This window comes from Dipodomys merriami, unplaced genomic scaffold (genome assembly GCF_024711535.1).
Source record: "Dipodomys merriami isolate MVZ:Mamm:240054 unplaced genomic scaffold, mDipMer1.0.p SCAF_5, whole genome shotgun sequence".
NCBI classification, from domain to species: domain Eukaryota; kingdom Metazoa; phylum Chordata; class Mammalia; order Rodentia; family Heteromyidae; genus Dipodomys; species Dipodomys merriami.
This window is the reverse complement of record NW_027206068.1, coordinates 68915727-68943516: the sequence shown is the minus strand read 5'-3', so window position 1 is coordinate 68943516 and position 27790 is coordinate 68915727. Positions and strand designations below refer to the sequence as shown.

The following is a 27790-nucleotide window of genomic DNA, read 5'->3' as shown; positions in this document are numbered from 1 at the left end:
CGGTGGAATCGTAGCGGGCAGACTCCACAAGTCAGCCCTTGCACTAACCAGTCAGTCATGATGGGCCCCAGCCTAGGGGTTTCCGGTTTTTTCTGCTTATGTGGTGCTGAGGTATCAAACCCAGGGCTCATGCATGCAAGGCAAGCACTTTACCACTGAGCCACCTTCACAACCATCCAGGAGACTCTTGTCTCCAATTAACCACCAGAAAACCAGAAGTGGCACTATGGCTTAAGGGTAGAACGCTAGCCTTGAGTTGAAGAGCTGACGGACAGCGCCCAGGCCCAGAGTTCAAGCCCCATGACCACAAAAAAAAACAAATAAACAAAAAACAACTTCTTCCTGGTTAGGCAGATTTATGAAGCGTGCTGCTCGGTCTGAGAGTGTGTGCTTCATAAGCTTCACTAAGGTAGTTCTTAGTCTGGAAAAAGTTAGAGAAATGTTGCCCATCATCCATCCTCACCCAGTGATCTTGAAATACTGGGCTCAGTTTGCATTCCTATTACCCCACGTTGAATTCAACCTTTGACTGACCTCAGCAGGCTACATATGCTCTTTTAGGAACACCCGGTCCTGTGGAATTCCCCCGGCAGTCTTACATTGACAGTAGAGATGGGCCATTGGATTTGTTTAGCTTTGTAATGACTTTGTGTTTTTCCAACCGCAGTGAAACATTCTCATTTGTCTTAACTGGAGAAGATGGAAGCCGAAGATTTGGATATTGCCGAAGACTGCTGGTTAGTATTGTCTGCTTCTCCATCAGTCACAGCTCATAAAGAGCAAAATTTAGCTTCCTAATCCCTTGAGACTATGTGGCACAAAAATAAAATAGCCAGTGTAGCAGGTTAGCTAATATAGTTAGAAACGCACCAGAGAGACAGGCGCTTATGGCTCATGCCTATAATACTAGCTACTCAGGAGACTGAGATCTGAGGATCGCGGTTCAAAGCCAGCCTGGGCAGGAAAGTCTGTGAGATTCTTATCTCCAATTAACCACTAGAAAACCAGAAGTGGCGCTGTGGCTCAGGCGTAGAGCACTCACCTTGAGCTGAAGAGCACAGGGACAGCGCTGAAGCCCAGAGTTTAAGTCCTACAACCAAAAAAAAAAATGCACAGGAGGGCTGGGAAGGTAGCTCAGTGGTAGAGTGCTTGCCTTGTGTGCATGAAGTCCTGGATTCGATTCCTCAGCACCGTATAAGCAGAAAAAGACAGAAGTGACACTGTGGCTCAAGTGGTAGAGTGCTAGCCTTGAGCCGAAGAGCTGAGGGACAGAACCCAGGCCAGAGTTCAAGCCCCACAACCCACCAAAAAAAAAAAAAAAAAAAATGCACAGGAGCAGGGCACTGGTGATCCACATCTTCACATCTGTAATCCTAACTGCTTGGGAGGCTGAGAGCTGAGGATCACCTTTCAAAGCCAGCCTGGACAGGGAAGTGTCTGTGTGACTCTTATCTCCAATGAACTACCAGAAAACCAGAAGTAGCTCTGTAGCTCAAAATGCTAGAGCACTAGCCTTGAGCTCTTTAGCTCAAGGACAGAGCCCAGGCCCACTAGCACCAAAAAAAAAAAAAAAAGGCAAAAGTGTCAGATGCTAGTGGCTCATGTCTATAATCCTAGCTACTCCAAAAGCTGACATACCAGCAATTAACCACCAAAAAACTGGACATGTAACTGTGGCTCAAGTGATAGAGCACTGCCCTTGAGAAGAAAAAGCTCAGGGACAGTGCCCAAACCTCAGGACCAGCATACACACATGCACACGCACATACATACATACACACACACACACTCTCTCTCTCTCTCTCTCTCTCTCTCTCTTTCTCTCTCTCTCTCTCTCTGTATCAGCAGTTTGAGGCCAGCATGGACAATATAGTGAAGCTTACTTCAAAAAAAGGAAAAACAAAGCTAGTCACTGGTGGCTCATACCTATAATCCTAGCTACTCAGGAGGTTGACATCTGAGACCATGGTTCAAAGCCAGCCCAGGCAGGAAATTCCATGAGACTTACCTCCAGTTAATCACCAAAATGGCAGCTGATGGGAAGAAAAGCAGTTTTGAGGTCCTAGAATTCATGGCACAGTGGCTTTTGTTCTATAAGGAGGGAAGGATTGTCCTCTCTGTGTTGGTGTTCACAAGGTGTTAGACCTCATCTGATCAGATTACCCATCCACTATCAGCTCAACAGTCATCTGGCTCTCAAAGATTCCACGTTACTTAGTCACCAACTGCGACTCACATCTTAAATTTTCCTGCCAACTGGCCACCTTCTCCTTAGATGTCCCTTACTGTGTCAAATGAAATTGAGATCTGGGGGTCTCATTTACTTTCCTGCCCGGGCTGGCTTCAAACCACAATCCTCAGATCTCAGCCTCCTGAGTTGCTAGAATTACAGACATGAGCCACTAGTACCCAACTAAAACCTACAATTTTTTTGTTTGTTTTTTTTTGTTTTTTTTTGTTAGTATATTCAGTTTTATAACAATCCGAACTAGAACCTACATTTTTTAGCCACAATCACTGGCAAATCTTCAGAGATAACAAATCTTTTTCTCCAGAGAGTTTGAATTATGAAAATAAGCTAGAAAGCATGAGGAATCAATACTACTTTCTTTTTTTTTTTTGTCTGTCGTGGGGCTTGAACTCTGGGCTTGGGCACTGTCCCTGAGCTCTTCAGCTCAAGGCGAGCATTCTACCACTTGAGCCACAGCGCCACTTCCAGTTTTCTAGTCGTTTATTGGAGAGAGTCTCACGGACTTTCCTGCTCAGGCTGGCTTCGAACAGAGATCCCCAGATCTCAGCCTCCTGAGTAGCTAGGATTACAGGCATGAGCCACTGGTGCCTGGCTTTTTCAATACTATTTTTTTAATGTGTGTGTCAATACTGTGGCTTGAACTCAGAGTTCTCGTTCAGCTTTTTTTATTCAGCTGACACTCTACTGCTTGAGTCATACTTCAGTCCAACATTTTACCATTGTATTGATTAATTGAAGATATAGACGACTTTTCTGCTCAGGCTGGCATGAACCAAAATACCTTTTTTTTTTTTTTTGTCTGTCATGGGGCTTGAACTCAGGCCCTGGGCACTGTCCCTCAGCTCTTCAGCTCAAGGGTAGCACTCTACCACTTGAGCCACAGCACCACATCCAGTTTGCTGATAGTTAATTGGAGATAAGAGTCTCACAGGGACTTTTCTGCCCAGGCTGGCTTTGAACTGCAATCTTCAGATCTCAGCCTCCAGAGTAGCTAGGATTACAGGAGTAATCCTAGTCACCAGTACCTGGCCAGGATACTTTTAAGTTAGGATTTTCTTTTTTTTTTTTTTTTTTTTGTCGGTCGTGGGGCTTGAACTCTGGGCCTGGGTGCTGTCCCTCAGCTCTTCAGCTCAAGGCGAGCACTCTACCACTTGAGCTACAGCCCCACTTCCGGTTTTCTGGTGGTTTTTTTATTGGAGATAGGAGTCTCACGGTCTCTCCTGCCCGGGCTGGCTTTGAACCGCGATCCTCAGATCTCAGCCTCCTGAGTAGCTAGGATTACAGGCGTGAGCCACCAGCGCCCGGCTTAAGTTAGGATTTTCAAGTAACTTGAAAGTATTGAGAATGATTTTGGATTTTCATTTGAAGACTAGTTAAAAAATAAGTTTCCAAAAAGACCTTCTGCATGATTTCTCGTTTGGAATCATCATTGTAATAAGCATTTGATCTCAGAATAGCTCCTTAGAAAGACCTACAGTAACATGGGCTAATCAGCTAATGGCACAGCTATGTATATAATTGCCTTAATTTGGGCCCTTCAGGAGAAGATGTGCTTTCCAACTATAAAAATGGAGTATTTCTAAGTATTTACCATATAGGGTTTTAAAAAAACTATGGTGTATGGAAATATCGGTTATAGACTCAAAAGCATTTGGAGCTAAGCATGGTGGTACATGGTTGTAATCCCAGCACTCAGGAGGCCAAGGCAGGAAGACTGAGAATTCAAGGCCATCCTGAGCTACGTATTGGAATCCTGCCTAAAAAGAAAGGAAAAGAGAAACGAAAAGCTTGCCAGCTCTTTCCTTCACTGAGGCTGTTAGCATTCACATTGCACTTGTGTTTCTCTCCCAAAAGCCTGGGGGCAAAGGGAAACGCCTTCCTGAAGTTTACTGCATCGTGAGCCGGCTGGGCTGCTTCAGCCTCTTTTCAAAGGTGAGAATTTGGGCCGTGAGAAAGGGATGGGGGAAAGAAAAGTGGACAAAGGGCTGGGAAGGTGGCTCAGTGGTAGAGTGCTTTGCTTTGCATGCATGAGGCCCTGGGTTTGATTCCTCAGCACCACATAAGCAGAAAAAGCTGGAAATAGCGCTATGGCTCAAGTGGCAGAGCACTGGCCTTGAGCTGAAGAGCTCAGGGACAGCACCCAGGCCCAGAGTTCAAGCCCCACGAAAAAAAAAAAGGTAGACAAGTCCATGAGACTCTTTTCTCTAATTAACCAGAAAAACAAAACAAAACAAAACAAAAAAATGGATTGGAGCTGTGACTCAAGTGATAAAGTACCAGCCTTGAGCAAAAAAGCTAAAGAACAGAGCTCAGGCCCTGAGTTCAAGTCCTAGTACCATTTTAAAAAATTCCCAGCCAGGAGCCAGTGGCTCACGCCTGTAATCCTAGCTACTCAGGAGGCCTAGATCTGAGGATCTCAGTTCAAAGCCAGCCTGGGCAGGAAAGTCCCTGAGACTCTTATCTCCAATAAACCACTAGAAAACCGGAGATAGTGCTGTGGCTCAAGCGGTAGAGCGCTTGCCTTGAGCTGAAGAGTGCAGGGACAGCGCCCAAGCCCAGAGTTCAAGCCCCACGACCGACCAAAAAAATAAAAAATAAAAAAAAATAAATAAATTCCCAAGGGGCTGGAAGGTGGCTCAGTTGTAGAATGCTTGCCTTGCATGCATGAGGCCCTGGGTTTGATTCATCAGCACCACATAAGCAGAAAAGGCCGGAAGTGGAACTGTGGCTCAATTGGTAAAGTGCTAGCCTTGAGCTGAAGAGCTAAGGAACAGCGCCCAGGCCCAAAGTTCAGGCCCCACAACCAACAAAAAATAAATAAATAAATCCCAAGTGGGGATCAGTGGCTCATGCCTATCTATAATCCTAGCTACTCAGGAGTCTGAGATCTGAGGGTCACAGTTCAAAGTCTGTGAGACTCAACAGCTCCAGTTAACCAGAAAAAAAAAAAAAACCCAGAAGTGGATCTAGAGTGGTAGAGCACCAGCCTTGAGTGAAAAAGGCTCAGGAACAACCCTAGGACCCTGAGTAGATTCCCCACATCTACTGTGGACAAATATAAATCAGAACTTCATAAGAGCGCCAGAACTTCATAAGAGCACCCTCCTCACTTCAGTGGTAATCATAGCATTGGTTGGTTGGTTTCAAGGCCTGCAAAAGCGCATGTCACTGGTCAGGCCAGTGTTTAGCATGGGCTTGGTTGAAGGTGGACTTGGCTATGGGCAGGTTTGGTGGGAAAATGCCTGGAGTAACGCAGCCCTCCAGGAGGCAGTGCCCCAACGTGTCATGTGACACACACACGCACGCACGCACGCACACGCGCGCTTACGTTCTTAGCTGGGGCTGACACCATATGTCCCGGGGAGCTTTCTGATCAAGGCTGTATTTGAGGAGCTTAATGTGTCTCACAGAGACCCCACCACCACAGTTGTTCAGAACCAGAGCTCCAGCCCCCTGATCCCTGTATTCCTCCTATGGGAGGAGGATGGCCCAATGGCAAAACATATTTTAGAACAGAAAGGAGTCATGAAACAGAAGAGCAGTTCTCAGGAGTAGCCATTATTCTTGCTCCTACAATGCTGTGTAACAACCCAAAGCAGCCCCCGCAGGTGTGCAGGTGGGCCAGGTGTGGCTCATGTCTGGGCTCACAGGTGTTTAAAGTAGTCCCGGCTTGGCTGACCTCAACTGTCTGGTCTCTGAGAGCACCATCCCAGAGAACCACGAGGACACACAGCCCCGTACAGAGAAAGGAGTTTTTAATGTCCACAAGGGGCTTGCAGGCTAGTTGTCTCGGGATGGGGAGCGGCAGCCTGTCCTTGAGAAGGAGATTTAGTTATATAGTGCCAGGGAGGCTGAGGGCAGGAATTTTTGCTAAAAGCAGGAGGTACTCCACAGCTGGACAGACCTGAGCGAGCAACATTCCAGTGACACAGCCGGAGGCTAGAGATACCTGTAGTTTCTGGAATGGGGTGGAGGCTAACAATTATGGCCAGACCTGACTTGGTCACCCAATTTTGGGGAAAGAGCAGAGGACCTAAGATGGAGGCAGTCAAACCAAAATGGGGGGAGGACACGCTCGCAGTCTCTGCTTAAGGCTGCAGGCCTGAGCCAGGGTCCAGCCTGTGCATTCCTCATTCACAGTGAGCTGGCGCATGCGTGTTTCCTCCATGACAGAGGCCACGAGGGCAAACCCAAGTGCGAAAGTCAGGCTGGAACCCGCAGCTGGCCCGCCATCACTCTGCGTCATTCACTCCATCTGGTATCTGCCTTCTTGCTTCCCTAGGCAGGCTTTATTTTTCTCCTAATCTCCCCTGCAATTCTTCTTACATTTCCTTTTCCTTCTTTTTGTACCAGGACTGGGGCTTGACCTGCAGGCCTCTTGCACTCTTGCTCAGCGTTTTTACTGGCACTCCCCCACGTGAGCCTTTACTTCCCAAACTTTCTGCTGATCTTCTTATCTCAGCCTCCTGTGTAGCTAGAATTACAGATGTAAGCCGCCAGCATCCGGGCTTCTTTTTACCTTTTGTCATATTATTTTCTTTTTCTTCCTCTAATATAAAATATCGATGCTGTAAAATTGATCATTTTAGCTAGTTTAGAGGCGTGCAGCATGTTCACCGCCGGACAGCATCACAGTACGCATGTGCAGAAGGTTTATCCCCACACCGGAGGCTTCCACCCACTAGACATGCACGCTCACAGCCTCCATCCCACCTCTGCCTCCATGAATTTCATGCCTCCAGGAATGGCCCAGAAGGCAGGTGGCATACTGCTTGCCCTTGGCTGTCAGAGGGTGACTCAGCCGAGCTCCTGGTGTTACCTTTGCAGATCTTGGACGAGGTGGAAAAGAGACGCGGCATCTCCCCGGCCCTGGTACAGCCCCTCATGAGGAGTGTCATGGAAGCGCCTTTCCCAGCCCTGGGCAAAACCATCCTCGTCAAGAACTTCTTACCAGGCTCAGGGACTGAGGTAAGCCGCCCGACTCCTTCCCCAGGGAGTCAAGTCCCAGCAGTGATAGCATGATTCTCAGGGCCCATCAAATTCACCCTGCTCCTTGGGTGAGTCCAGAACCTGAAGTTAAGGCCCAGGCACTGTCCCTTATCTTTTTCACTCAAGGCTGGCACTCTATCACTTGATGTCTGGCTTTTGGGTGGCCAAGTAGAGACGCGTCTCATGGAGCTAGGAACCAGTGGCTCAAGCCTGTAATTCTAGCTAAGGAGGCTAAGATCTGAGGATCATGGTTCAAAGCCAGCCCAGGTAGGAAAGTCATGAGACTCTTATCTGCAATTAACCACCAGAAAACCAGAAGTGGTGCTCTGGCTCAAGTGGTAGAGTGCTAGCCTTGAGCTGAAGAGCTCAGGGACAGTGCCCAGGCCTAGAGTTCAAGCCCCATGATGAACCAAAAAAAAAAAAAAAAGGAAGATGTGTGCACACTGTACATAGAAGCTGAAAAGATACTGCAGAAAATATATATTTCAAAGCTGGGCACCAGTGGCTCACACTTGTAATCTTAGCTACTTAGGAGGCTGAGCGCAGGAAGGAAAATTTGTAACTCATCTCCAATTACCCAAAAGTCAGAAGTAGAGCAGTGGCTCAAGTGGTAAAGCACTAGCCTTGAGAACAAAAAAGTTCAGGGACACCATATAGGTCCTGAGTTCAGGCCTCAGGACCAGCACACAAAGAAAGGACAGGAGGGAGGGAGGGAAGGGGAGAAAGAAAGAAAGAAAGGAAGGAAGGAGAGAGAGGGGGGGGGAAGAGATTTGAATGAGGTAGGAGGCTGGACTTTAGAAGAAGAGCCTTGGAAGGGCTGCTTGCATCTGCTCAGGAGTTCTGGCAGGTAGACCCACCCCCCCCAGGAGATAGTTATTTTCATCTTAGAACTGTCCCTGCAGGGGTGCAGGCACCAGCCACCTGTGCTGGTCAGCCGGCCTCTTCCCTTCCTGCTAGCCAGATGTCTTCCATCAAGCATCAGGCATTTGCTTCCTTCCAAATACACCCACTTCCCAGCCTCCAGCCTTCTGCTCCCCACTCCTGCTCCCTCTGTCTTCTTTCCTACCTCTTTCCCTCCCCTCCAGTGGGGTCACATGTCCCCTGCTGAGGACCTCAGAGCCCCAGGAACTGTGCCACGTGGGACAGGCCTGCCAAGGGGGAATCTTCCCCTCATGGCTACCCCTGTTCCCTGACAGGTGATTGAGCTGTGCCGCCCACTGGACTCCCGGCTTGAACACGTGGACTTTGAGTCTCTCTTCTCCTCCCTCAGCATCCGCCACCTGGTCTGTGTTTTTGCCTCCCTGCTGCTGGAAAGGAGGGTCATCTTCATCGCCGACAAGCTCAGGTACTTGGCTACTGCTGCGTAAGCATGTGAGTGGTCCTGGGTACAGCAGGTGACTCCCTAGGGCAGGCGTGAGTGACAGCTGAGGCAGGTGTAAGGCCCGCCCATCGTGGACTGTGAGGTAGGCCTGAACTTCCAGGCACCAACCACTTCTCAGGTACTTAGCCAGGTCCCCATGGGTTCTGCTGTTCACTAGGCACTCTGTTATATTCAGGAGACATAAATACACAGCTGTCCCCCAAAGTTCTCAGCCAAGCAGGGTGCCTGGGAAGTAAAAGGACTACCTAGTGCCGTGTGAGATTGATGGAGGGGGGCTGGGAAGGTGGCTCAGTGGGAGAGTGCTTGCCTTGCATGCATGAGGCCCTGGGTTCGATTCCTCAGCACCACATTAGCAGAAAAAGCTGGAAGTGGCACTGTGGCTCAAGTGGTAGAGCACTAGCCTTGAGCTGAAGAGCTGAGGCACAGCGCCCAGGCCCAGAGTTCAGACCCATGACCAGCAAAAAACAAACACAAAAAAAAAAAAAAAAGAGATTGACGGAGGGTACTCGTCCCCAGGGAAAGTGAGTTCTGACTGTCACTAAGCGTGAGACTAAGTAAAGAGGGCACTGGTGGCTCACGCCTGTAATCTTAGCTATTCAGGAGGCTGAGATCTGAGGATCGTGGTTCAAAGCCAGCCCGGGCAGGAAAGTCCATGAGATTCTTATCTCCAATAAACCACTAGAAAACCAGAAGTGGCGCTGTGGCTCAAGTGGTAGAGCGCTCGCCTTGAGCTGAAGAGCTCAGGGACAGCGTCCAGGCCCAGAGTTCAAGCCCCACATCCGACAAAAAAAAAAGTATGTTGCACATTGCAGGTAAATGGAGCCACCTGTGCAGGGGCAAGGAGGCAGGGTGGGGTGGGCAGCAAGGGGAGTGCATCACCCCCAGAATCTGGACTGGAGCTCCCTGAGCTAGCATGGAGAGAAAGGGGAGGCAGGCAGAGGGGACAGGACCCAGCTCAGGGAAAGGCCACAGGCCCCGCAGAGCAAACTTCACCAAGGCATCCCTCTCCCCATGTTGTTAAACTGAATCTCACACCTCACACACTCGCTGCCCAGTAAGATGCCAGCACGTGCCATGGTCACATTTTATGAAAATGCACCAGCCCCTGGTGGCTCACACTTATCATCCTAGCTTCTTTGGAGGCTGAGATTTAGAGGATTATTGTTTGAACCCATCCTAAACAGAGATCCAACAGGCTCTGTCCCCCAAATACACAGGGGTGGGGGGAACAGGCCAAAGGCACCAACTGAGAGCCAGCAAACCAAGCACGCACAAGGTTTAGACCCTGGCACAGGAAGCAGGACGAGGAGGGAGAAGACAACAGCATCCGCAGATAGGGATTCGGGATTTGGGTTTATTCTCAACTTCTATCATTTCAAACAGTTGAGTCAGCCAGGCACCAGTGGCTCACGCCTGTAATAGTCGTTAACACAGGAGGCTGAGATCTGAGAATCACACTTCAAAGCCAGCCCCAGGCAGGCAAGTCTCATTCTTAGAACTCAGGGCTCAAGAAGGGCTAAGGATGGGAGCCACCACCAGGCTGAAGCAGAGACCACCTGAGAAGCTCATGTGGGAAGAAAACACGCCAGACACATAATGAAGGAGAACCATCTGGGTTTGGAGAGGAAATAGGACTCTGAGCTGTAGAACACAGGAGGGAGGGAGAAGGGGCAGAGGGATGGAAGGCATGGCATGGATCCAGGTGGGATTCAATGGCGTGGGGCTGGGGGGGGGGGGGAGCCTGGGAGGAGTGGCACGCAGCCCATGGCTCCCTGTAACCATCTGGTCCCCTTGATGGCACTCCTCCCCCGCCCCCTCCCTGTGGCTGAGTTCCCTAGTGACTTTTAAATGCCACAGTATTATGCTCCCTGTGTACTTTCGTCAACTCAGGAAGCAGACTCTCTTCAGCCTGCAGCTGGTGCAGGGCGCTGGGCAGCACTCCAAGCATGCTGGGCACTGGGGAATTGATACACAGAGTTCTCAAGATTGGGGCTTTGGAAGCTGGGGATGAGTAATAACCCTTCAGTGACCAGGATTGAGTTTCGCCAGGTCTCTGTTAACTGTCTGGGTTCTGTGGAAGGCCCACTCTGCCCCCTCCTTAGCCCCCAAGCTCTTGGTTCTCAGGGTTGGGTTTTGTGAGGGGGGGAAATAACTTCAGAAAGGCATAGAGAAGAAAAGTACAAGGAGAGCCGGGCGCCGGTGGCTCACGCCTGTCATCCTAGCTACTCAGGAGGCTGAGATCTGAGGATCACGGTTCAAAGCCAGCCCGGGCAGGAAAGTCCCTGAGACTCTTAATCTCCAATTACTCACCAGAAAACCGGAAATGGCACTGTGGCTCAAGTGGTAGAGTGCTTTCCTTGAGCTGAAGAGTGCAGGGACAGCGCCCAAGCCCCACGTTCAAGCCTCACAGCGACAAAAAAAAAGAAGAAGAAAAGTACAAGGAGGCAGGTGTAGTGACACACCCCGTAATTCTAGCTGCTCAGGAGGTGGAGATAGGAGGATCACAGTCCAAGGTATGGCAAAAGTGAGAAACCCTGGCTGGGAAGGTGGCTCAGTGGTAGAGCGCTTGCCTTGCATGCTCGAGGCCCTGGGTTCGATTCCTCAGCACCACATAAGAAAAAAGCCGGAAGTGGCGCTGTGGCTCAAGTGGTAGAGTGTTAGCCTTGAGCTGAAGAGCTGAGGGACAGCGCCCAGGCCCAGAGTTCAGGCCCCACGACCGGACCCAAAAAAAAAAGTGAGAAACCCTGCTGGAGAAGAAGTAAAAAACTAAAAAGCAAAAAGATTGGGGTTTGGCTCAGGTGGTAGAATGTTTGCAAGCATGAGACCCTGAGTTCAAACCTTAATACTGTCAAAAAAGATTTTTAAATAAAGTGAAAGGCCAAAAGAATAAACCAAGAATCTGCCAAGCCTGGACCAGGCACCTATGAGACTTGTTTCAGGGCTGAAGGTGTGTGGTGGAGTAGAGCTGGTGAACTAGGGAATGGCCCACCCTTAGGAGAAAGAGCCGAAAATGCCCTTAGTTATCTCGCCAAAGTACAGTCAGAGAAAAGGTAGAAACAGAAAGTGTGGGGCCCTGTCAGGAGCAGGTCTTCCCCTAGGGCAGTATGGGAAAACCGTGGAAAATGGTCCACAGAGGAATCCGTAGGAGGTATGTGACTGTTCCCCTGGACAGATTTCCAGGTGGACCACTGGCAATGGGCCAGCTTCTCCTTCGCAGCTGCTGCCTCCAGGGACAAAGGAAAAATGAGCAGACCTCAGGGCTGTGACTAAACTCTGCCCAAATGTCTGGACCTCAGCTGGGCGCCCAGTCCCTCCCTCCCCGTCCTGGCCCTGGGTCTTCTTATTCTTGAGTCCTAGGGGTTGACAGACCCTAGGCCCCTGGTGCTGCTCACTTTCGGGGGCTTTGCTGTCTTGTTTTGCCCTCTTTCTCTGTTACGCATACATTATCTTTCTAGCTACCATCATCCCTTGCAGACCTGAAAGTGGGCGGGAATGGGGGATAAATAAAGATCCAGGCTCAAGTGGTAGAGAAGGCCTTCCTAGCAGATACAAGCACTCAACTCAAGCCCCGGTACTGGCAGTCAAAAAAGGAAGGAGGGAGGGAGGGAGGGAGTACACGCTGGTTGGCCCAGAGAACTCTGAGACAGGAATGGGAGAACATCTAGAGCAGGGAACCATTTTAGTCTGGTCTACAGTCTCTCCTGCTCCCCACGCTCTTGTCAGATAGATGCTACGAAAGCCACAAAGATTCAGTCAGAAAACTGTCTTAATTCCAAAGACACAGTGACAAAGGCACTGGTGCAATTGGGGGCCGGTGACAGGCAAAATGTGGGGCCCTGTCCACAGAAATGTGGTCTTTGTTAAGCCACGAAGGCCCCTTTGTAAGATAGGCATGGTAGTACTTGCCTGTAACCCTAGCACCCTGGAAGCCATGTCGGGATGATCATGAGTTCAAGATCAGCCTGGGATGTATAGTGAGACCAACTTGTGTGTGAAAACACACAGACAAACCAAAAAGACTCCCTACTGCTCGCAGTCAGTGAGGCTGGTGTAGGAAGGCTGGACTTGTTCTCCTCTGCGCCCTCCCGCCCGTGGTGGTGACCTTGCAGCTGAGGCTCCAGTGAGATGTGACTGTGTGACCCCCAAATCTCTCTCAGCTCTGAAATTCTCCAATCCCGTGGGCCTGATTGCTTTGGGGTTCCTGGAACTGGGCTGCATAAAATTCTGGTTCTTGGGCCTGGGGCAGCAATCTGAGTCCCTGTCACTCTGCTCTGCTTGATGGAAGAATAGCTATAAGGATCTAAAGGGTTTTCATCCAGACTTTGGCAATCAAGGGCTTGAGGACCAGAATTTCTAGGAAGAAAAATCTGTGTGTGTGTGAGAGACAGAGACAGAGAGTTCTAGGGTTTTCACTCAGGGCCTGGGAACTGTCTCTCAGGCTAGTGCTCTACCATTTGAGCCACAGTTCCATCCCCGGGTTTTTGGTGATTAAGTAGAAATAAAGAGTCTCAGCGCTGGGAAGGTAGCTCAGTGGTAGAGTGCTTGCCTTGCATTCATGAGGCCCTGTGTTCGATTCTTCAGCACCACATAAGCAGAAAAAGCCAGAAGTGGCGCTGTGGCTCAAGTGGTAGAGTGCTAACCTTGACCTGAAGAGCTAAGGGACAGCGTTCAGGCCCCATGATCGACAAAAAAGGAAGGAAGGAAACAAGGAAGGAAAGAAAAGGAAAAGAAGGAAGGAAGGAAAAGGAAAGGAAAGGAAGAGAAAGAGTCTCAGAGCCAGCCCTGGCCTGGCTTCAAACCTCAATCCTCAGATCTCAATCTTTTCCCCCCCCTCTCCCAGCCTTTATCCCTAAACCAGGACTTGAACTCCATATCTAACACTTTCATTCCTTGGCCTGACGATCTACCATCCGAGCCATGCTTCCATCTCCATTTTAGTCTTTTGAGTTGCCAAGATTATAGGTATGAACCACTGGCACTAGGCTGGAAATCATGAGCTTAAGCCATGCCTGCTGCCCTCCGCCACCATGCTCCGTCCTCAGCAAATTCAGAGTTCCCATCTGGCTAGCAGTACCTGGAAGGCAGACACAAGTTCTGATTTTGCTCTGCAGCCATCATCTAGGGGGGCCACTGGAAAGAGCACTGGACATGCCCCGTGATACCCCAGGGTAGGCCTCAGCTCACCCCCTGCACTGTCCCACCCCACCCCCAACGCAGTTCTCCACTCCTCTTCGCTAAGGAGCCTGCCCACAGAAAAGAGGAAATTGCAAAGGACTTGTGGCAAATACTGTATAAGTTATAAAAGGGTTTTAAGTTGAGCCAAAAATCTATCAAATTTAAAATAACATTTGTGCTTCGTTTCATCTTTAGAGTGGACATTGGGTGTTTCTAAAGGCTCTGTCAAGCCAAAGTTTGACAGACAGAAGAAAAAAGAATGTTCTTGTGATGGTTCATTCTGTTGCCTTAACAACCCTATAAATATTTCCTTAGAGCCCTGTCTTCTTGTTCCTGATGATAAACATTTTATTTTGGGGTTTTTCTTTGAATTTGCTCATTTTACTTCCAAATATTTTTGCCTAAACCTATAGAAAAGGCTAAATAATAGCCACAGGTACGAGTTTGTACAAAAGAATTAGATAACGCCAGGTTTAGGATGTTCAAGAAACTTTTTATAGTGCTTTAAACCATAGGTTAAATGATAGACTGCTGCCTTCATGATCATCAGGATTAACTGATCAGATCTTTCCATTATTGGTTTATCTGTTTATGTTTTTTTCTGCTGATACTGGGGCCAGCACCACTTCTGGCTTTTTCTGTTTATGTGGTGCTGAGGAATCAAACCCAGGGCCTCATGCTTGCAAGGCAAGCGTTCTACCGCTGAGCCACCTTCCCAGCCCCTTTGCTTAGCTTTTTCGTTCAAAACTAGCACTGTAACCCTTGAGTCTCACTTTTACTTCCAGCTTTATTTATGGTGGTTGGTTGGAGGTTAGAATCTCAAGGACTTTCCTGCCTGTGCTAGTTTGAACCTCAATCCTCAGATCTCAGCCTCCTGAGTAGCTAGGATTACAGGCATGAGCCACCAGTGCCCGGCTTCTGTGCTAGATTCTTGTTGGTTTGTAGATGGATCAGAAGGGTACAGGAGCTCCTAGCCTGGCACACAGGGTTGGGAACACCCAGACTGAAGTGTCTTCTCCAGCTATTAGCACGCACTGGTGCTTCTGATGTTCTAGAAAGATGTTTCAGTCCTCAGAAGTCACCCTTCTCACCTGTGTTCATCATTGATCTCCGCCCCCACCCACCATTACCCCCCCTCCAGCCATCCTCCCACGGTCCTTCCTTCCTTTCCCACTTTTGGCCAGTTGGTCACAGCTGTAGGAGGTGGTGTTTCTTCCTTTCATCCTTGTGACAATGTGAGCCTTCTACTTGGGCTATTATCCGCGGACTTCCCTCAAAAATACTGCCTGGGGGGCTGGGAAGGTGGCTCAGTGGTAGAGCGCTTGCCTTGCATGCATGAGGCCCTGGGTTCGATTCCTCAGCACCACATAAGCAAACAGAAAAAAGCCGGAAGTGGCGCTGTGGCTCAAGTGGTAGAGTGCTAACCTTGAGCTGAAGAGCTGAGGGACAGTGCCCAGACCCAGAGTTCAGGCCCCATGACCAGACCCAAAAAAAAAAAATACTGCCTGGGCTTGGCACTGGCGGCTCGCGCCTGTCATCCTAGCCACTCAAGAGGCTGAGATCTGAGGATCACAGTTCAAAGCCAGCCCAGGCAGAAAAGTCTGTCAGACTCTATTTCTACTTAACTGCCAAAAAGCTGGAAATGATACATGGCTCCAAATAGCCTTGAGCACAAAAGCTCAGGGACGTTGCCCAGGCCCTGAGTTCAAGCTCCAAAAAACCACTGCCTCCCATACCCAGTGTTAAGTGAGGCTCCGCCTAGAGCTCGCTCAAGACTCATCGTTAGCCTCCCCCGAACCATTGGCTGTGCTTTGATTTTTATTTTATTATTTTTTCCTAATCCACCACCAGTTCCCACCTTCCACCCTACAAGCGCTTCTCCAGCCCTCTCAAGTCAGGGAGGAAAATTCCATTAGCACTTGCAGCCATGACAGAGAGAAACCTGTAAGATACCCTTAAAAGAATCCTCTCTTTTCTCCTCTGCTACCATTAGTTCCTGCAGAGTCTGACCTTTCTCTCTTCACGGTGCTGCAGGCAGGAGTGGTTTTAGCCTAGGGACGGGGTCAGGGCTGCAGGAATGAGAGGCTGCCCGCTTCTCGTCATGCTGTCCACCCCCCTCCTGTGCCCTAACGAGGTGTTAATCATAACCAGGTGTGAGAACACTTGGCTCCAGCTGTAGCAGACGATTTGAACATTAAACAAAAAAGACAAAAGTGCTCCTTCCTTGTAAGAACGAGTCACCCATGACAGCAGCAGCACGGACCTACAGAGCCAGTAGATGACCAGTTGAGATGGCATCATTTGTCGCCATCAGAACTGAAGATGGACCTGAGGCTTAGCTCCGTGGTGAAACATTTGCCCAGCGTTCTTGAGACTCTGGGTAGATCTCCAGCAGCACCAGGGGGAAAAAAAATTGGTTCCAGTTGTGCTTTTGCTCACTGCATTCCAGTTCCCTGAGTGAATGTAATCTACTGAAACTTCCCTCGCTATCCAACGCCAACGCTAATCCAATCATGTCTTCTTCCCCTGGGTTCCTAGTGGAAGCAGCTGAACTCAGGCCTGGAACCTCCCCAGGCCTCAACTAGGACCCTTCCGGTGTGGCCGCAGCAGAGGAGGGAGCCGCCTGGGTGTTCTGAGGGGAAAGGCGGCCGCTCCCGCCTGTCGTGCTAGCTACTCAGGAGGCTGAGCCCGAGGCAGGGACGTCTGCCAGACTCTTATCTCCAGTGAACCAGAAAAAAGCTGGATGTGCAGCTGTGGCTCAAGTGGTAAAGTGCTAGTCTTGAACAGAGAAACTCAAAGACAGTGGTCAGGCCCTGAGTTCAAGCCCCAGAACTGGCACCAAAAAGAAAAGAAGGTGAACTCTGTGCTTGCTTCCCGTAGCTGAGTCTGTCCACCTGCCTGGGAGCCCAGGGACGCCCAGGCCTCTCCCCACCCAACCGCGCCCTCTCTCTCTCTCCCCCCCCCCCCCCTGCAGCACCCTGTCCAAGTGCTGCCATGCCATGGTGGCTCTCATCTACCCCTTCAGCTGGCAGCACACCTACATCCCTGTGCTCCCGCCAGCCATGATCGACATCGTGTGCTCGCCCACGCCCTTCATCATCGGGCTGCTGTCCAGCTCGCTGCCGCTGCTCAGGGAGCTGCCACTGGAAGAGGTGAGCCCCACCCGGCCAGCTCCCTCTCTTGGGGCCCAGAGGAGTCGAGGGACAGCGGAGCTGCAACTTGGTCTGTAACCGCTCCCACCCGGGCTCCCTGACCTTTGGCATCTGCAGGTGACCTGTGAAAGCCAACCTAGGTCAGAGCCCTAATGTGCCACCTGCCCTGCCCCCCTCCCTTGCACTGAGGGAAGAAAGCACATGAAGAAACAGCCAGAACCAGAATGTGCTGGGACTAATGACAGCGGACCAGGACTGTGTCCTTACTGTAGGTCCTTTGGTATATCAGTCCCAAAGGACAACCATCAAGCCAGGTATGCTAGCACATACCTGTAATACCAGCACTCAGCATTACAAGAACATTGAGGCAGGATGATCCTAAATTTTTGGTCAGCCTGGTCTGAATAGAAAGTCCCTATCTAGCCAGGCACTGGTGGTATATACCTGTAATCCTAGCTAGTCAGGAAGCTGAGATCTGAAGATCATAGTTCAAAGCCAACCCTGGCAGGAAAGTCCGTGAGACTCATCTCCAATTAACCACCAGAAAAATGGAAGTGATGCTGTGGCTCAAAATGATAGTGCACTAGCCTTGAGCCAGAGAGCTCAGGGACAGTGTTCAAGCTCTGTGACCAAAACAAAACAGACCCTATCTACACACACACACACACACACACACAGAGTTTCCACACACACACAGTTTCCACCCCTCTGTCCTAGGGAAGGACTGATGTGCAGTCTATCTCAGGATACTGCTTCTTTACTTGTCTGAAGGCCTGGCTTTGTGCAGCCTCCTATAATCCCCTGCAGCTCAGTTCAGCTCCAGAAGTGAGGACAGAGCCAAGAACAGGCTCTTCCACCGGTCTGCAACAAGCAGAGGCCAAGCGTTTCCAGCTGAGGTTAGGGTGGCCATCCAGGCTCCTGGGCTTCCTCCCCCATGGCCAGCCATCTACACTGGAGTTGGGGAGAGGGCGCCATCTCCTGGTCCCTGTGTTTCCACCCCCTGAGGATGGAGAAGCTGGATGTCAGTGTGGACGCCCTCCTGTTCCCACACTGCAACATGCAGAAACCACATATTCCCCACACACACACACACTGCTCCGGCCACCTGGGGTACCAAGAAGGAAGAAGGCAGGACCCATCTCCAGCAGCACTAGTGGTAGCACTCGCCCCTCTTTCTGCCTGACAGGTGCTCGTGGTGGACCTCATCAACGATCGCTTCCTCAAACAGGTGAGTGAGAGGATGGGGAGCTCCGCCTGTGCTGTCGCAGCCGCTGCACGCCCCGGCTCTTCCGTCCTGCCCCACTACTGAGAAGCTGAGACGTATCACAACGCCTTTTTCATTCTTTTTTTTTTTTTTTTTGGTTGGTCATGCGGCTTGAACTCTGGGCCTGGGCGCTGTCCTTGTGCTCTTCAGCTCAAGGATAGAGCTTTTCCACTTTTGCCACAGCACCACTTCCCATTTCTTGGTGGTTAACGGGAGATGAGAGTCTCACAGAATTTCCTGCCTGGGCTGGCTTTGAACCATGATCCCCAGATCTCAGCCTCCTGAGTAGCTAGCATTACACAGCATGAGCCACGGATACCGGGCTCATTCTTTCTTTTCTAAAGGCCCTCCAGGTAGGCCTTCCCATAAGCCAGACCAGAAAGCTAGCTTTCCCAGGACACTAGCGGCTCACGCCTGTAATCCTAGCTATTTGGAAGGCTGAGATCTGAGGGTCACAGTCGGAAGCTATGTGGGAAAGTCTACAAAATTCCATCTCTAATTCACCAGCAAAATCCTGGACTGGAGGCATGGAGCACCAGGCATGAGTAAGAAAGTAAAATGAGCCGGGCGCCAGTGGCTCATGCCTGTCATCCTAGCTACTCAAGAGGCTGAGATCTGAGGATTGTAGTTCAAAGCCAGCCTGGGCAGGAAAGTCTGTGAAAGTCTTATCTCCAGTAAACCACTAGAAAACTGGAAGTGGCGCTGTGGCTCAAGTGGTAGAGCGCTTGCTTTGAGCTGAAGAGCACAGGGACAGTACCCAAGCCCAGAGTTCAAGCCCCACGACTGACAAAAAAAAGAAAGTAAAGTGAGAATGTGAGGGTCTGAGTTGAAGCCCCAGTACCAACACACACACAGGCACACATACACATGGATGAGCCTGTGCATCACAGATGCTATGGGATCAGCCTGCCCCGTGGTATAGCAGTGTGTGATGCTAGCCAGGATGCAGGCATTACCCAAAAGCACCAGCACTGGGGCCCACTTGCTGCTTCTGCCTTACAGATGGAGGATGAAGATTCCATTCTGCCCCGGAAGCTTCAGTTGGCCCTGGAACACATTCTGGAGCAGAGGAACGAGCTGGCCTGTGACCTGGACGGAGGGCCCCCGGACTGCACCTATGGTAAAGGCAGCACTTGCTCCACGAGAGGCTGGGGGCAGCTGCAGCGGGCCGCCCATTCCCACTGAGCAACGCCAGAACATGGGGCTGAGCAGCAGCCTCTTCATCTGGACTTCATTCCAACAAGGAATTGGGGGGGAAATTGCCCATCACTCCCATCTTGGCCCTATACTATCTATATAAAGGTAGGAAAAGAAGCTGGGCGCCAGTGGCTCATGCCTGTAATCCTAGCTACTCAGGAGGCTGACATCTGAGGATCACGGTTCAAAGCCAGCCTTGGACAGGAAAATCTGTGAGAATTATCTCTAATTAACCACCAAAAAGCTGGAAGTAAAGCTGTGGCTCAAATGGTAGAGCACCAGTCTTGAGCAAAACCAAAAAGCTCAGGGACAGTGCCCAGGCTCTGAGTTCAAGCCCCAGTTCTTGCACCAAATAAGTAAATAAAATGGGGAAAGACACAGTTGGCCACCGAGGGAATTTCCGTGGCTGCCGTCATTCCCCGCTTTGTTGAGCGCCAGCCAATCATCCGCCCTCGCTGCCCCCCCTCCTCTCTGTCCCTGCCCAGGCCCAGCGTCCAGCCCCTTGAATGCGGTGGTGTCCGAGGCCTTTGTCCGCTTCTTTGTGGAGATGGTGGGCCACTATTCCTTGTTCCTGACGCCGGGCGAGCGGGAGGAGCGGAGCCTGCAGCGGGACGCCTTCCGCAAAGCCGTCTCCTCCAAGAGCCTGCGCCGCTTCCTGGAGGTGTTCATGGAGACCCAGACCTTCCGTGGCTTCATCCAGGAGCGGGAGCTGCGCCGGCAAGATGCCAAGGGTAAGGAGCCGTCCACGCCGGGGCCAGAGAGCCACCTATGCCAGCGTCCTCTGGAGCCATAGGATGACGCTGAAGAATGTCTTTCCCACCTCTCCCTGCTGCCCTCCTGCTCCTCCTCTCTGCCCCCCCCCCCCTTCTTGCTCTCTCTCCAGCAGCTGCTGATGGATGAGCCAGAGAGAATCGGTGCTCCTCTGCCCCACCTGGGCAGCTGTCCTCTTCACCAGCACCAGCCTCTGCCTCCTGCTCTGCTTGAGGTTTTGCATCTCCTCCTCCTTCCCTGCCATACTTCCCGCCTCCTTTCCACCTCACTTCTAGGGATGGAGAACGGGATGAGGAGACGGGGGAGGGGGGGAGGATCACTGCAGTCTTTTTGTCCTTTGTCTCAGAATCTAAAATCCCTCACACAAGCCAGGCAGGTACGGCAGGCATTCTTGCAGAGCCCCTCCTTAGAGGCTGGGGAACACCTGGTCCCAGGCCTGGGTGAGCTCTGATTACACTAGTTAAGTCCCCAAAGTCCAGTATTGCCGCAGCCCTCCTCCAGGACGGACAGGGCAGCAGCAGGGTGGTTTTAATATGGGGTCTCTGCGGGTATATACAGAAGGAAATTGATGAGACTGGAACCATCCATGTGCCTCCTTACAGAGTTGGGTTTTTTGTTTGTTTGCTTGTTATGCTGGTCCTCTGGGACCAAAGCCTGGGTGCTGTCTCTGAGTTTTTGTTGTTGTTGTTGTTGTTGCCAGTCCTGGGGCTTGAACTCAGGGCCTGGACACTGTCCCTGAGCTCCTTTAACTCAAGGCTAGCACTCTACCACTTGAACCACAGTACCACTCCCAGCTTTTTCTGAGGAATGGAACTGAGGAATGGAACCCAGGACTTCATGCATGCCAGGCAAGCACTCTCCCTCTAAGCTACATCCCTAGCCGCTCTGAGCTTTTTTTTTGTTTTTTTCCTCAAGGCTAGTGCTCTACCATTTGAGCCACAGCTCCACTTCTGGCCTTTTGGTGGCTAATTAGAGATAAAGAGTCTCAGACTTTGCTGCCTAGGCTGGCTTCAACCCCTGATCCTCAAATCTCAACTTCCTGAATAGCTCGGATCACAAGCATGAGCCACTGCCACCAAAAGCTAGAGTTCTTTTCGTTGGTGGTAGCAGTGGTTGTAGAGCTGACCCTGAGCTGTTATGCTCAAGACTAGTGCTCTACCATTTCCAGCCACAAGTCCATTTCTGATGGTTAATTGGAGATAAGAATCTCGCCAACTTTCCTGCCTAGGCTGGCTTCGATCTGTGATCCTCAGACCTTAGCCTCCTAAATAGCTAGGATTACAGATGTGAGCCATCAGTGTCCAGACTAAAGGGTTATTTTTTGTTGTTGTTTTTTAAATAGAAGAGCTGGGCTGGGAATGTGCTCAGTGGTAGAGCACTTGCCTAGCATACATGAAGCTCCAGGTTCGATTCCTCAGTACCACATAAAGAGAAAAACCCAGAAGTGGTGCTTTGGCTCAAGTGGTAGAGTGCTAGCCGTGAGCAAAAGAAGCTCAGAGACAGTGCCCAGGCCCTGAGTTCAAGTCCCAGGACTGGAAAAAAAAAATGCTGGGGACATTTAAGTGTCTTTACCGAAAGCAGAGGCACAGAAGATTGCAAATTTGAAGTGAAGCAAAGTTATCTCAAAACTGGGAAGGTGGCTCAGTGGTAGAGCGCTTGCCTTGCATGCATGAGGCCCTGGGTTGGAGTCCTCAGCACCACATAAACAAAAAGAAAAAAAGCCGGAAGTGGCACTGTGGCTCAAGTGGTAGAGTGCTAGCCTTGAGCTGAAGAGCAGAGGGACAGCGCCCAGGCCCAGAGTTCAGGCCCCACGACCGGACCCAAAAAAAAAAAAATACAAAGTGGCAAATCTCCAGTTTCAGTCATCACAACACTTCAGGCTCACCCCTGGAATCCCGGCTACTTAGGCTGAGATCTGAGGATCTAAGTCCAAAGCTTGCCCAGGCAAGAAACTATGAGATTCTTATCTCCAGACAACCACCAAAACAGAAGTAGAGAGCTGTGGCTCAAGTGTTAGAGTACCAGCCTTGAGCAAAAAGACTAAGGGACAGTACTCAGGCCCTGAATTCAAGCCCCAGTACCAGCACAATTTAATGAGAGGTCACAGTAACACGGAAGGAGCTTTCTATCCATAGAAAATCCTTCAAAAACCAGGTAGAGTTAGCCCTGGGAGCCTGGGAGATGGCTGACCCAGCCTGTCCAGGTCACACATGGCCATGGGATTCCCAGAGGACTTCGCCACTTGTCCCGGCCCCTGACAGAATGTACGAAGAAGGGGGAGGGCAGTGAGCTCTCTGCTGACTAGTTCATCATTGAATCCTTGTCGTCCGCACAGCATGGACCCTTGGAAAGCATTTAAGTAAAAGGAGCAGCGAGCCTGTGGCTTTCCAGAGATGGCTTTGGCAGAACTGGGACAGTATCGCAGATCCTCTAACCTCAGGGTCTAGAGAAGCTGGTCACTCACGCCTTACCCCGTGGCGAGAGTTGTGTAGCAGCACACAGGGGAGAACCCCAGCTGACCCGGCTGTCTCCTATCCCCAGGTCTGTTTGAGGTCCGAGCCCAGGAGTACTTGGAAAGCCTTCCCAGCGGCGTGCACAGCGGGGTCAACAGATTCCTCAAGGGTCTAGGTAAGATCCCTGCCGCCAGCCTCCCACTGGTAACTCATCTGTAATCCTAGCTTACTCAGGAGGCTGAGCTGTGAGGATCAAAATTCTAAGCCAGCCAGCCAGACATATCCAAGGACTCTTACCTCTGATTAAGTAGCTTGAAGTGGAGGTATGATTCAGGGGCAGAGCACCAGCCTTGAGTGAAAAAGCTGGGCAAGAGTTCAAGAGCCTGAGTTCAAGCCCCAGTACCAGCATGCACATGTACGCACGCGCGCGGCGCACACACATATACACTCACACACAATACATGCCTATAATCTTGGCTACTCAGGAGGCTGAGATCTGAGGATCATGGTTGAAAGCCAACCAGGGCAAGAAAGCCCATGAGACTTTATCTCCAATTAAGCACCAGAAAAAACGGAAGAGGATCTATGCCTCAAGTCATAGAGTAGCCTTGAGCAAGAAAGTTCAGAGACAAGCCGGGCGCTGGTGGCTCACGCCTGTAATCCTAGCTACTCAGGAGGCTGAGATCTGAGGATCGCGGTTCAAAGCCACCCCGGGCAGGAGAGACCGTGAGACTCCTATCTCCAATAAACCACCAGAAAACCGGAAGTGGTGCTGTAGCTCAAGTGGTAGAGCGCTCGCCTTGAGCTGAAGGACAGCGCCCAGGCCCAGAGTTCAAGCCCCATGACCGACAAAAAAAAAAAAGAAAAAGAAAGTTCAGAGACAGGGCCCAAGCCCTGAGTTCAAGCCCCAGTACGAGGCCAAAAAAAAGAAGAAAAATAATAATAATAGAGGAGGAAATTTTTGAGCAAAGTACATTATATGCATCTATGTAAATATCACAATAAAACCTGTCTGTACAGTTAACATGCTAAAAAAAAAAAAAACTTTTTTAAAGGCTCTCACTGGGAAAGGGAGGGTGGGGAGAAAGTCAGCGGGAAGATTAGCGAGATCAAGGCCCCAGATGGGTGAGGAGGGGCCTTCCCATGGGCCATGGGCCGTGGAACCTGTGAGCTGCGTTCTAATTCAGTTATCATAGTGAAGACATCCTTCCTCCTCCTTTAGTCTGAGTTAGAGCAGTGTAGCGCAGGGTGCCCTGGGGCCTGCTATCCATACCATACCCAGATGGCAAGGGCAAAATTGAACTGGCCTAAAAAAAAAAATTGTACAGGGGTAAACGCACTGTATTAAATATGTAAGGTCTCATCTACGTGAGTTTGATTACAGAAGCTAATAAACTATTCTCTAAATTAAAAAAAAATTGAACTGGCCTGATGAAAATGTTCTTCTCATTTTCCTTTTTAGGCAATAAAATGAAGTTTCTACATAAGAAATAATCCTCAGCGGGGCACCTGTGGCTCACGCCTGTAATCCTGGCTACTCAGGAGGCTGAGATCTGAGGATCACGGTTCAAAGCCAGCCCCGGCAGGAAAGACAGTGAGACTCCTATCTTCAATAAACCACTAGAAAACCAGAAGTGGCGCTGTAGCTCAAGTGGTAGAATGCTCGCCTTGAGCTGAAGAGCTGAGGGACAGTGCCCAGGCCCAGAGTTCAAGCCCCATGACCAAACAACAAAAAAAAAGGAAATAATCCTCAGCTCTCAGCTCAGCTTCAAGGGAAAAGCCACAGCACTTTGAGAACATTCTGGAAGGTTGGGCCCTGGGCTGTCCCTGATCCTGGGATAGAGACCCAGATGGGTGCCAGCCACTAGACAGGGCCTGCACACTCCCTGGAGCAGTCTATGTCTGGCAGGACACTCTGACATCCGGGAAGGGAACCCCAAATGCAAACCGTTGTTACTGTGGTCTGTTCTTTTATTTCACCTTAGATATTAAAAGGAAGAGAAGTGTTTGGGGTTTCTTTTTATTTTGCCAAGGCTAAGAAAAATCTCTACTTTGTGGATGAGACTTGAAGGAAGAAGGGAAGAGGTGGGAGGAATAGTGGCCAAGGAACAGGACTTGGTGAATACAGGGGACAGGTGTAGGCTGAGGGGAGACAAAAGGGAGAGCTGACCATACCTGTATTCTCCAGGCCCATAAGTTCAGGACTGGCCCTTCCTTGGCTGGTGTGGGGGCCTGGATCAGAAGAGGAAGTCAGCTGCCCAAGCCACTGGCTCTTCTTTGCTGGTCAGTGGCGCCACCTGGTGGCGGAGGATTTTCCCAAGTGACCTTGACTTTCTGCCATTTCCCCTTAGAAGCCACCCAACTGCCCACGCCCCTACCAGCCCAAGACTTTAAAGGGACATACAGAAGAAGGAAGTCTTGTCAGCTCTGTTAATAAGAAGTCTTGGAGGGTCCTACAATGTATAATAGTGCCTTGAGCTCGCCTCGTGACATTTAAGGCCACTCTGGGGACCCCATTCCCATCTTGTTCCAAGGACCCAGTCAGCACAAATGATATCATACGCATGCAGGATAGATAGGAAGGACATTGGTTGGGGAGGGGCAAGATAATTGGGGTAGCTTTACTAGACTTGTGCACCCCAAAGAGGCATGGCCTCAGGCTGATATGGCCCCTGAGCCAGGGGGTAGCCATATCCTGAGAGTTGTCCTGAGGGACCAGTGACAGTAGGGACATTGCAAGAACCCCCTGGGCTCTCCGCAGGTTCTCGGCAGGCCTTGGGGCTTCTGCCTTTGCACATCCCTCTGCTGGTCACCTGGCTGCTTCCAGTAACCTTGACGGAAATAGAAGGGATAGCCTGGGGCCCAGACAATGGCCCCGGAGGCCGGAGCTGCCTACCAGAGGCTCCCTGACCTTCTTGGAAGAAGAGGTTCTTGGGAGTGGGGGACAGAACACAAGAAAAATGAGAACGAGGTTGGCCACCCCACTACACTAGGGTCCTAGACACCCCAAAACTGTAGCCAACAGCTGGGATGCCTACTGAGATTTTTTTTTTTTTAGCTGAGAGGATCCCATAATTTATATCCCATTCTCCAAGGCTCTCCATAATAGTAGGGACCAGGCTATGCATAACAGTTAACCTGAGTAGCAGGCTGGGATGTAGTTCAGTGGTAGGGCACTTGCCTAGTGTGCTGGAGGCCCTGGCTCAGTGGTGAGGTGAGTACCTGCCTTGCCTAGCCCAAGGCCCCGGGCTCAACTCCTCACCCCTGCCGAGGGAAAACCCCCCTGAGTAGGTTTGCGCAGCTGGGGGAAGGGGAGGGGCTGGGGAATTTGGTCACTAACCAGCTCCTTGGATTAGTAATAGTGACATTCTGTATATTTTTATATTTCCTAAAAAGATCACTTTTATTATTTTGGAATACACTTTTCTTTTCTAACTTATTTCCTATTACATTGTTTACTTAAGACCTTCAAGTGAATAAATATACAATTTTATCAACATTCCTAATAGTCGTATAGTATTCTGTTTTTTAGATATATTGAAAGTAACCTCACCTAGGCTGGAAGTATATATAGTTCAAGGATCACAGTCAGAGGCCAGTACTGCCCAAAAAAAGCACAAGACTATACCTAGAAAATAATCAAAAAGCCAGGCGCCAGTGACTTAAACCTGTAATCCTAGCTACTCAGGAGGCTAAGATCTGAGGATCGTGGTTCAAAGCCAAACCAGGCAGAAAAGTCTGTGAGGCTCTTAGCTCCAATTAACCACCAGAAAACCAGAAATGGCAATGTGGCTCTAGTGGTAGAGTGCTTGTCTTGAGCTGAAGAGTGTCCAGGCTTAGAGTTCATGCCCCACAACAACAACAACAAAAAAAAAAACTTTAGTGCACTGGCTGGGAAGGTGGCTTGGTGGTAGAGCGCTTGCCTTGCATGCCTGAGGCCCTGGGTTTGATTCCTCAGCACCACATAAGAAAAAAGCGGGAAGTGGCGCTGTGGCTCAAATGGTAGAGCGCTAGCCTTGAGCTGAAGAGCTGAGGGACAGCGCCCAGGCCCAGAGTTCAGGCCCGCGACCGGACCCCCCCCCCCAAAAAAAAAAAAAAAAAAAAAACTTTAGTGCTAAAACTTGAGTGGCTTTGAACTGTGATCCTCAGATCTCAGTCTCCTGAGTAGCTAGGATTACAGGCATGAGCCCCCAGCAACCAATGAAATAATTTTTTAAAAACTTAATGCTGCTGAAATAGAAGAAAAAGGACACATTCTGGGAAAAGTACCACAAAGCCATGTTGTACTGGTCCTGGGGCTTGAACTCAGGAACTCGAGTGGAGCTGTTGCTCACGTGGTAGAACATGAGCCTTGAGCAAGAGAAAGCTCACAGACAGCACCCAGGCCCTGAGTCAAGCAAAACATAAAGTGAACAATTCAGGGCACGTAACACAATCTCTTTCTCATTTTCCTTACCCCAAAAGGAAATGCACATCCATTTTGAAGAACTCCGCTGAGCAGACTTGAGTAGGGGGAACAGGATTTTAAACCAGGCAGAGGAAGAAAGGACGGCTCCAAACTAGGCAAGCAGAGGTTAAAAACAGCTGGCAGCCGGTGAGAAAGCCCATGGTCAAGCTAATCAGCCGTACTCTGACTTGTCAACAGAACACACCTGGGTCTCACTGAGTCAGGTTGGGTTTCAGCCTTCACAGGTAGCAGCCTGCTGGGAGCCTCCCTGGCAACCACCCAGAGCTTCAACTTTTGACCAGCTCTGGACTCCTTACCTATCTGCTCTTGCAGTCCAACCTCACATAGGGGCAGAACTAAATTAGCCCTCATCCCCAGGGAGAATGTGTCCTGAGTTGCTTTTCTAGAAGAGAACTCCGGATTCACAGGACCCACCCTTGTCCTCTGGCCTGGCCATGACAGGTGGGCAGTGCATTGTGGGTGCAGTCAACTAGGCAAGCTGCCCAGCCAGGAGTCCAACAGAAGAGAAGGGCGTGGCCACCACCCACCACTTCCTGAAGTTTCCCTTGGAGCTTTGGGGTGAGGCTGATCTTCCCTCCACACCCAGGAGTCTCGTGGAAGCAGGTAGAGGGAGGATCCTGACTGTCCCTGCACTGCCATGTCATTAACAATGAGGTGGGTGGCACTATGGGCTGGAGGTTGAGATCTAA

The 27790-nt window shown here is 50.3% G+C and overlaps 1 protein-coding gene across 3 annotated transcripts in view; it reads left to right on the top strand.

Annotated features, from left to right (window-relative positions):
• The window catches only part of Dennd2a (DENN domain containing 2A), a 75073-nt gene extending 48953 nt beyond the window's left edge, over nucleotides 1–26120 (top strand). For all 3 annotated transcript variants that reach the window (XM_069996910.1, XM_069996911.1, XM_069996909.1), the window contains exons 11-20: nucleotides 668–737; nucleotides 4106–4183; nucleotides 7079–7219; nucleotides 8437–8585; nucleotides 16771–16948; nucleotides 18135–18176; nucleotides 19215–19332; nucleotides 19895–20140; nucleotides 22722–22808; nucleotides 24096–26120. In XM_069996910.1, the coding sequence (XP_069853011.1) occupies nucleotides 668–737; nucleotides 4106–4183; nucleotides 7079–7219; nucleotides 8437–8585; nucleotides 16771–16948; nucleotides 18135–18176; nucleotides 19215–19332; nucleotides 19895–20140; nucleotides 22722–22808; nucleotides 24096–24127 (1141 nt within the window). In that variant the 3' untranslated portion in view covers nucleotides 24128–26120. The remainder of the gene's footprint in view (nucleotides 1–667; nucleotides 738–4105; nucleotides 4184–7078; nucleotides 7220–8436; nucleotides 8586–16770; nucleotides 16949–18134; nucleotides 18177–19214; nucleotides 19333–19894; nucleotides 20141–22721; nucleotides 22809–24095) is intronic.
• Nucleotides 26121–27790: the final 1670 nt, after the last annotated feature.